General features: G+C 61.9%; 2 protein-coding genes and 1 long non-coding RNA gene across 5 annotated transcripts; 2 read left to right on the top strand and 1 right to left on the bottom strand.

Annotated features, from left to right (window-relative positions):
* Positions 555-3,767, top strand: TGFBR3L (transforming growth factor beta receptor 3 like). 3 transcript variants are annotated; one of them, XM_021083896.1, is made up of 7 exons: positions 555-891; positions 1,625-1,761; positions 1,839-2,147; positions 2,486-2,612; positions 2,715-2,873; positions 3,074-3,146; positions 3,359-3,767. In XM_021083896.1, the coding sequence occupies exons 1-6, from the start codon at positions 678-680 to the stop codon at positions 3,127-3,129; spliced, it is 1,002 nt and encodes a 333-aa protein (XP_020939555.1). In that variant the 5' UTR covers positions 555-677; the 3' UTR covers positions 3,130-3,146; positions 3,359-3,767. The 3 variants fall into 3 exon arrangements, with proteins under 3 accessions (XP_020939555.1, XP_020939557.1, XP_020939556.1); XM_021083898.1 differs by having other exon boundaries at positions 738-881; positions 3,601-3,767; XM_021083897.1 differs by having other exon boundaries at positions 759-881.
* On the bottom strand, positions 3,239-3,776 carry LOC110259350. Its single transcript, XR_002341675.1, has 2 exons — positions 3,636-3,776; positions 3,239-3,456 (listed from the first exon to the last, which is right to left on the bottom strand). It is a non-coding gene; the product is annotated as an uncharacterized LOC110259350 (long non-coding RNA).
* On the top strand, positions 4,219-7,471 carry SNAPC2 (small nuclear RNA activating complex polypeptide 2). Its single transcript, XM_003123198.4, has 5 exons — positions 4,219-5,053; positions 5,673-5,792; positions 5,953-6,021; positions 6,277-6,568; positions 6,661-7,471. Exons 1-5 carry the CDS (start codon positions 4,871-4,873, stop codon positions 6,990-6,992), a joined length of 996 nt encoding a protein of 331 aa, XP_003123246.1. The 5' UTR covers positions 4,219-4,870; the 3' UTR covers positions 6,993-7,471.

Genomic DNA, 8,700 nt, shown 5'->3' with positions numbered 1-8,700 from the left:
CCCAGCCCCGGGGGCCTTTGTGGATGGCTGGGAAGGTCGCGTGGCTGGCCCCAGGGCCTGCGCAGGCCCAAGGCCAGCTGCCTGGGTTTATTTTTTATTTAACTTGATTTTCTGTTTTGTGTGTGTCCACCCGTCCCCCCGCCCCCACCCTTCAGTGTTAAGTGGGAGCCTCTCCCCACCTGCCTCTCCCATGTCCCACCCCTACCCCAAGTCACCAGTCACCAGCCATCCCTCTGGACCAGGCAGAGGGCAGAGCGGGCAGTAAGGGGCCTGGCGTGGCCTGGCCCAGCCCACAGGTCCATGACCCCTTCTCAGGCCACCAGTATTGCCCCCATTCCTTTTTAAAATGAAATGCCCTTGTTTGTAAATCCTTAGATGCTTGAGAATAAAATCCCTCCCTTTTCATCCACTGAGTCTGTGGTGTGTCTTGAGCCTGGCAAGACCTGGCAGTGGGAAGGGATTGTGAGCCTTGACCTTGGGTGTGGGGTCTGGGGGAGTGGGCCATTCCGGTGGATGAGGCCTCTGCATCAAGGGGAGATGGGGGGAGCTGCTGGGGGACTGGTGTTTGTAGTGACTTGCCCCATTGCCGGTGTGAGAAACCTCCCCCTACCTAACCGGACAGCCACAGGTCCGGCAGGATAGCCCTTAATCCCAGTAGGCCTTGGGCACCAGCTCTGATGTCGGCCCAGCAGCCTGCCGCCCCCACTCCCCGCCTCCCAAAGAGGCCACCCAGCGAAGGACAGGCAGGGCCTGGGTGCTGCCTGACAGGCACCTCTGCCGCCAGCCCTGCATGCCCTTGCCTCAGTCCAGCATGCTGCGCGCCATGCTCCTGCTGTTGGCCCTGCTCCCAGGGACAGCCACCTTGCCCAGCGAGCCACCTGGTATGTACAGGTGAGGGGACATGCCCCGGCACAGCCCTGTTCCTGTGTTGCCCTTTTACTGTGTCACCTCTTGGAGGTCCACCCCACCTGGGGGAGCAGGGATGGGTGGGAGGTAGGGTCTGCCCCATCCCCCGTTTTCCAGGTTCTCTTGGATCCCCAGCTTCTTCAAAGTCCCCAGCAGCCACAGTGAGGCCAAGGGCTGCAGGAGGGGAGCAGTCTGTCGAATGCTGGAGGACATCATCTGACAGAGACCCCAGCAGAGTGCCACTGCCCTTGGCCTGGGGATGAGGAACCTGGTGGCAGAGGTTGGGGGGAGAGCGCCTTGCTGTTCTCCCCTCCCCTTAGAAAGGAAAGAATGGGGCCTGCACCCTACCCCCAGGTGGGCCCTGAATCCTCTGGCCTCAAGCAAGGGGACCCTCCACCAACAAGCAACCCTCACTCCCTTCCCCACCAGGGGTTCCTTCTCGCTCACTGCAGGTGGGGAAATGGAGGTCTCCCCTAGAAAGCGCAGCTTTTCCCCAGGTTCAGGGGCTGGGCTGTGAAGTCCCCAGGGTCTTCAGAGGATACAGAAGCTTTTCGGCTGGCGGTGCGAGGCGCCAAGCCGAGCATGGGTGAATCCTCCACCGCGCCTGCATCCAGTTTCCAAAGAAGGAGGTGGAGGCGAGGAGGTTGGCTTACTCGCAGGGGGGCCTAAGAGGAAGCGCGTTCTTTCCCTCTTCTGTGCCACCCTTTCCCCCCGCCAGCGCCCCCGTTTCCCGCGGCACCTGGGCCCTGGCTGCGCCGACCCCTCTTCAGTCTGGAGCTGTCGGACGCGGAGGACGCCTTCCTGCGCCGCGCTGGGCCGCTCGAGGTCCCGGCCAACAGCCGCGTGTATGTGCAGGTGCGGACGCGGGACACACCGAGGCCGGGTGGGGGCCGGTGGGGGCTGCCGATCCTCACCGCGACCCCGCCCTTCAGGCCGCCCTGGCACGTCCCTCCCCGCGCTGGGGCCTGACCCTGCACCGCTGCTCAGTGACTCCGTCCTCACGCCCGGCCCCGGGCCCCGCCTTGGCGCTGCTGCGCGGGGGCTGCCCAGCCGATTCCTCCGTCACCTTCCCGCCACCGCGGCGGTTCCCGGGTGCCGCCCGCCCCGCGCGCTTCAGTTTCCGCCTGCGCCCGGTCTTCAACGCCTCTGTGCAGTTCCTGCACTGTCAGCTGAGCCGCTGCCGCCGCCTCCGGGAAGCCCGCCGGACGCCTGCCCCTCTGACGTTGCCGCCTCCGTCGCCGGTGCGCGGGGGCAGGGCCGGCAGTCTGGGTGCCCAGGCCTGTCCGGGCTGGACACAAGCGCCTCTGGCATCTGAGAAGACTCTTAGGGTCTGGGGATCTGGGAGACTGGGGGCTTTGGGACCGGGGGGGCAGGGGTACTTCAAAACTGGGAGTAGACACTGGGTCTCAGGCTAGGGTTGGGCACAGGGACGCCCGAAGGGGCGGGATTTCCGAGGGTCTAGTGGTGCGACTCGTGGTTGGAACAGAGTGCTGGACGCTTAGATCTTTTGGGAGCCCTGGGGACCAGCCCCTCGAGCCGGGGCCCTGACGCCCCCGTTTCTTGCCTCCTCTCCTCCTAGTGTCTGCCTCAGGATGAGGCGTGCGCGGGCGCCGGCAGTGGCAGCGCTGAGAGTCTGGGTGCTGACGGCTCCCACCTGCACACGCTGACGCAGCCCATCGTGGTCACTGTGCCGCGGCTGCCCCCCAGTGAGCGTGCAGTAGTCCTGCGCGGGGGTCCCTGAGGTCGGGAACTGGGGTGGGGAGGACATCCGAGGCCTAAACCCAGTCTCAGCACTGTACTCCTCACAGGGCCACCCAAGGGCGTCCCCGGCAGAGAGGCGCGCCCCGAGCCTCCCGCGCCAGCTCCAGGAGCCCTGGAGCCCGCGCCGGTGGTGGCACTTGTGTTGGCCGCCTTCGTGCTGGGCGCCGCTCTGGCTGCCGGGCTCGGCCTCGTCTGCGCGCACTCAGGTACCAGCCTCCGCCCCGACCCCCGACCCCCCCAGGATCTCTACCTGGCCCCCAGCCTATTCTGGCGCGTCCTGTCCCCAGGTCGCTTTGATCCCAGCCTGCAAGGGCCTGACCATGCCTCCGCTACGCCCGCAGAATCCCCCAGGGGGCGCCCTTGCCCAGGCCCTTACCCAACCCCTCAGCTTGTCTTTCCTCTCCAGCGCCCCCACCCCCTGGCCCGCCTCCAAGAACCTCGCCGGGCGGCCCCCAGCCCTGAAGGCCCCAGTAAGGCAGGTAAGAGTTGGGGGCAGAGATGAGGGGGAATGTCAAGTGGGGCCGGTAGGACAGCTGGAGGAGGGAGGTGATAATGACTCTTATACAGCGCGTTCTCTCTGCCAGGCAGAATTCCAAGTTTTTTACGCATGTTAATCCCTGTAACATGGTAGATACTTTTATACTCCCCATAATGGAGATACGAAAAATGAGGCACTCTCTGACTTGCCAAGGTCACAAAATTTGGTGAAGATGAGATTTGAACTCGGTGGCCCGCGGCGGATTGCAGGCTCAGCGTCGCAGGAAAGGACCTCAACATCTCAGGCAGGCACTAGGCAAAGAAATTTGGGTTTCAGACCTAGCACTCACCCTCACCCCAGCACACAGACTGATGGGGCGGCCAATGATCGGCTGGAAAGGGGGTGACCCGCCTCTGTGTCCTACTCCCCGCTCAACCCGAGTCGCCCTTCCCCAGAGATGGCGCGCCCCCAACAGGGTCCGGAGACATACCAACCACGGCCTCAGACCACGCCCGCCAGGACTTCGGATTCGAAGGGACCACAATCCCTGCGCCCCGCCTCCTCTCGTTCCTCCTCCCATCCTCCCACCTGGATTCAAAATAAACACGTGGCCTGAACTGCAGAGTTCTGAAGTTGGCGTAGGCGCTTAGCTCGTGGGTGGGGAATCAGGGTTGGGAGAGGTCCAGACTGGAGGGGTGGGGCTTTGGGGCGGAGCTCAAACGCATACAAATACGTGCCAGAGGAGACCCAAGGGCATTTTGTTCCATATAAAAGAAAGGATACCCAACCCTAGCAGCTTAAATTTTATTTTAATTATTTATTTTGCTTTTTAGGGTCGCACCCGGGGCATATGGAAGTTCCCAGGCTAGGGGTCGAATCGGAGCTGTAGCTGCCTGCCTACTCCACAGCCACAGCAACGGGGAAACCAAGCCGTGTCTGCGACCTACACCATAGCTCACAGCAAATGCCAGATCCGCGAATCACTGAGCGAGGCCAGGGATCCAACCCGCATCCTCAAGGATACTAGTCGGATTCATTTCCGCTGCGCCACAACGGGAACTCCCTTAAATTTTAAATAAGCCTCCTCTCCTTCCTCCACCCCTACACCGGCCCACCTGCCTTCTCAAAGAGGGAACTTATTCGCGCTCCACTCCCACCGCCCAGATCCTGCCGTCGCTTAAGCCACAAGCTCAGGTCTACCCCAGCCCCCTCTCCCTCTAGCCTAAAGGTCCTCAAATCCCTCCTGCCAGAGCTCCTTCCTCCCCGCACAGAAGGGCAGGACTATTAACTCCATTTTACGGTTGAGGAAATTGAGGCTAGGCACGGCCAAGTCACTTGCTCACCAGTCGGGGCTAGCCGACCCCACAACCCAGGCTCTTGGCTACGACTGGATAGTTGCTTTCTGGCCAGGGCCCACCCCTCTGCGAGTTTCCCAAGACTTAGTCCTGGACTGGAGAGAAGGCACGAGATCTAAGGTGTCGGCTCCAGTTCACAAAAGAGATAGAATGCGTGTGTGTGTGTGGGGGGGTCTTTTCCGCTCCCGCCTCAGATACCACTCCTTCCATTTTTTCCCAGGATGGCAGTTCGCTTCCGATTGCAAACGCAGAGCCACGCCCCCGTCCCTTTCTGCCTCCGCGCGGGCCTTTTTGGCTCCACCGGCCGCCGTAACCCCGCCCACCACGGAAACGGCTCAGCTGCAACACCGCCCTCCCGCGCCGCACCGGCATGAAGCCTCCTCAGCGGCGGCGAGCCGCCCCAGCGCGCTATCTGGGAGAGGTGACCCGGCCCGCGGCCTGGAGCGCCCGCGAGAAGCGGCAGCTTTTACGACTGCTGCAGGCGCGACGGGGCCAGCCGGAGCCGGACGCCGCCGAGCTGGCCCGGGAACTGTCGGGCAGAAGTGATGCGGAGGTAAGAGGGGTCCGGAGACGGGAGCGAGGCTGGAGGCGGGACTAGGATGCGTCCAGGACTGGCGGCGGGGCGGGTCCTGGTAGTGGGCGGGTGGAGGGTGAGGCTTAGGGCGGGGGCGAGGCTGAGGAACCGGAAGAACGCTGGAGGAGGCGGGACTGGTGCGAGGCTAGGCAGTGTGTCCCTGCGAGAAGCTGAGGGCGGGGTGGGGGCGGGGCATGGCGCGTCTTGGGGCGGGGCTAGGAGGAGGCAGTGCCCTGGAAGGCTGAGGGGGCGGGGCGAACTCTGAGTAAGACCCGGTCTCCGCCCGGGACTGGAAGGAAATTGCAGCCAGCACCTGGGCGGGAATGAGGTTGAAATGAGTCGGGGAATGGGGCAGAGTGGACGAAGTTGGGAGGTGACTAGGGTAGTACTTAGCACGGGCTTGGGCCCTGCCAAAGGGAGGAGCCAGAACTGGCCTTGCATCTTTGTCAGGTAACGGATCACACCTGGGGCCTTGGCCCGAGACCCTTAAGGGTCACTGTGACTCAACCCCGGGCTAGCGGGAGGCCAGAGAGTAGGCAGTGGACTGCTTAAGCCCTGGACTTAAAATCCATTTGGTCTCCTCCTCTCACTTCTCCAGGTCCAGGACTTTCTGCGGCAGCTCAAGCGCCGAGTGGCCCGGGAAGCCATTCAGAGGATGTATCCTGGTGGCCCACAAGGTCTAAGACGCCAGGAAGCACAGCCCCCAGCCCCCATCGAGGTGAGGCAGGGTCAGGCTCCCCAGAGCCAGCTCCTGGGGAATGAGGTGGGGTTGGGGGAGGGATAAGCTGTTCAGGGGAGCCCCAGGAGGAGTAAGGCTTGGGGAACTCCTGAGGGTGGATCCCTAGGCTGACCGTGTACCTTCTGGTTGCTCCACCCAGGTATGGATGGATCTGGCTGAAAAGGTAACAGGCCCGCTGGAAGAATCCCTGACTGTGGCTTTCTCACAGGTACTGCCATTCCCCAGGCAGGATATGGGGGTCCCTGGGGGGGACAGGATCATATATATGAGTCTAATTAAGCTGGATCTGGGTCCCTTCCTCTTGCCACCCTAGCTTCAGTGTCTCCACTTCTGAGGCCATCTCCACCCTGTTCTTGGGGTGGCAGGGAGGATTTGGAGGTGGAAGGCATAGTCTCCTGAATGGCAGGGGAGTGGCCCATGAGAAGACCTCTGTCTTTCCCTCCCTGATCTCTCTACCTGCCAGGTGCTCACCATTGCAGCCACGGAGCCCATCAGCCTCCTGCACTCCAAGCCCCCCAAGCCCACCCAGGCTCGAGGAAAGCAACTGCTCCTCAGTGCTCCTGGAGGGCAGGAGGACAAGGGCCCTGAGGCTCCTGGCCCTGCCCCCAAGGTGCAAGGTCCTGCCCCTGAGGCATCTTCTGAGTCCCTGGCTGGTCCATCTGCTGAGGGAGAGTTTTCTGTGGACTTTGAGAAGATCTACAAGTACCTGTCATCCATCTCCCGCAGCTGCCACGGCCCAGAGCTTTCTGCAGCTGGTGAGAAGGGAGGGCCGGTGGCTCTGGGGGTGGGAGTTCCTGGTGGCAAACCCCACCCTCCCCTCACCCATCCCCTTTCCATCCCTCACCAGAGTCAGCTGTGGTCCTTGACTTGCTCATGGCACTTCCTGAGGAGTTGTCCCGCCTGCCCTGTGCTGCCTTGGTTGAACATATGACAGATATGTACCTACACCTGATGGCCCCCCAGCCCGACTCTGCCAATGGGAGCCTGGGATCTGGGGCCGAGGATGGTGGGTCAGGCTCCAGGGGGCAAGAGGAGGCTGGCCAGGCCACCCCTCAGGCTCCTGAGAATGCTGGGCCCAGTGAAGCGATATCTACTTGGCAAGCAGCTGGAGTCTGCCCCTTGAACCCATTCCTGGTACCCCTGGAACTTCTAGGCCAGGCTGCCACCCCTGCAAGGTGAGGGGCCAGTAGGCAGAGGATACACCCAACATTGGTGAGCCCCCTGGCCCTCAATCCCGCTTGGGCTGGCACTGGGTTGTCATGAGGATCTTTCCAAGGTGGAAGGTCCCTCACATGGTGCACAACAGAGCGGCCTTCAAGACACTAGGTGTAGAAGTTCCCTGGTGGTTCAGCGGGTTAAGGATCCGCCATTGTCACTGCTGTGGCTCAAGTCTCTTAGGTGGCACAGTTTCAATGCCTGGCTCAGGGACTTCCCTGTGCCACAGGTGTGGCCAAAAAGAAAAAGAAAAAAAAAGCTCATGCAGCAGGGGGGCTCTCAGAAACAGAAGCACAGTTGTACCGGGGTTTAGCTGGTGGGAGGGTCCCAGGCAGGTGGCTGGGCTAAAACCACAGTCAAAAACTTCCCCCCCACTGATTGCCTCTGACATCCTCTGTCCCATGTCCTGTGACTATGAATAAAGTACTTGTCAATCCCCTGGCTCTCTTTTCTCCTGTGAATTAGATGGAGGGGGTGGCGGTCCAACGTGCCAGAAAGAGCTTGGAGTCCTGGGGACCGAGGCGGGGCCATGCCAGGGGGAGGATGCGGTTGTCAGTAAAGGCTGCTGCCGCCAGGTCCAGTCCAGTGCCATCTGGAGTGACCTTGGTTTGGCTGTGAGGAGACCCTTAGTGATGGCAAGTTCCAGGCCTGAGCCTGTCCCGTGTCAGGGAAAGGCTTTCAGAGCCCAATGCCCTCCCATCATACAGATGGAGGTCAGAAGCCATCAGAGCGACAGGTGGTGGGGAGCTGGCCCTTTGGTAGAGGTGGCCTGCCTATGCAGCAGGAGGTTGGAGGGAGGGAACTGAGTCCCTGAGATGACCTTGGGGAAGCAAGTAGGGGGGGCACAAGCTGGAGAGACGTTAGGAGCAGGGAAGGGGGAGCAGAGCTGGGTAGAGGAGGGGGGCCCGGGTCCTGGCTGCTGCCAAAGGCCTCAAATTCCCAGAGGTGCTGCTGGGTCTCCCTGCACTGCCCCCCTCCCCTCCATCAGCCTCCCTGAGGGTTCAGAGCAGGTTGGGGAAGGCGGAGCAGGGGAGCCAGGTGTTGTCCGTCTGGAAGCAGCGCCTTCCCCCAAATCTAAGCAGCCCTCTGAAAGCTGGTGAATTTTCTGTACGCAGAGCCTGTGCATTCACACAGCCTTCCTTTTATAGAAACGCTTGTTGCTCCCCACACACACTGCACACGGCTCCCCCGGGGCTCAAAACACATCTCCCAGGCGGGCCTCAGAGCAGAGCCAACCCACTCTATGACCACGGCTCCAGAGCACCAGACCCGTGGGTTCCAAAGTGCATGTGTCGATGGTGGGACAGAGGGACCAGGTCAGAGAGGTTTGGGGCTGCAGGTATGGTCACTGTCAGGAAGCCAGGCCCCTCCTTGGCTACAACCTCCAGGGCTGGCTGAAGGTGCCCCTCCCAGGCTAAATCCATTCCAGGGCCCCCCTCCCCCAGTCTCCCCAAGTCGAGGGAAGGGAGGGTGGTCTTTTCTCCATCCAGAGTCGGGGGGATGGGATGGTTACAAGTCAATCCCCTGGAGTGTGCATCCATGCAGCTATTAAGAGTCTGCAGGGGTCAGCCCTGGGTTCAAGTTCTAACCTGGCTAGCAAGCCAGCTATGGGCAAGTCACTCAACCTTCCTGGACCTGAGTCCCCTGGCCTGGACAATGGGGAGGCTAACAG

Source organism: Sus scrofa, chromosome 2 (assembly GCF_000003025.6).
Source record: "Sus scrofa isolate TJ Tabasco breed Duroc chromosome 2, Sscrofa11.1, whole genome shotgun sequence".
NCBI classification, from domain to species: domain Eukaryota; kingdom Metazoa; phylum Chordata; class Mammalia; order Artiodactyla; family Suidae; genus Sus; species Sus scrofa.
This window is presented reverse-complemented; position numbering and strand designations above follow the sequence as displayed.

Coding starts and splice junctions, on each gene's coding strand:
- SNAPC2 (XM_003123198.4), top strand. CDS start 4,871: ATGAAGCCTCCTCAGCGGCGGCGAGCCGCCCCAGCGCGCTATCTGGGA. Junction 5,054..5,672: donor CGGGCAGAAGTGATGCGGAG/GTAAGAGGGGTC, acceptor TCACTTCTCCAG/GTCCAGGACTTTCTGCGGCA. Junction 6,022..6,276: donor TGACTGTGGCTTTCTCACAG/GTACTGCCATTC, acceptor TCTACCTGCCAG/GTGCTCACCATTGCAGCCAC.
- TGFBR3L (XM_021083896.1), top strand. CDS start 678: ATGTCGGCCCAGCAGCCTGCCGCCCCCACTCCCCGCCTCCCAAAGAGG. Junction 892..1,624: donor GAGCCACCTGGTATGTACAG/GTGAGGGGACAT, acceptor TCCCCCCGCCAG/CGCCCCCGTTTCCCGCGGCA. Junction 2,148..2,485: donor CGTTGCCGCCTCCGTCGCCG/GTGCGCGGGGGC, acceptor CTCTCCTCCTAG/TGTCTGCCTCAGGATGAGGC.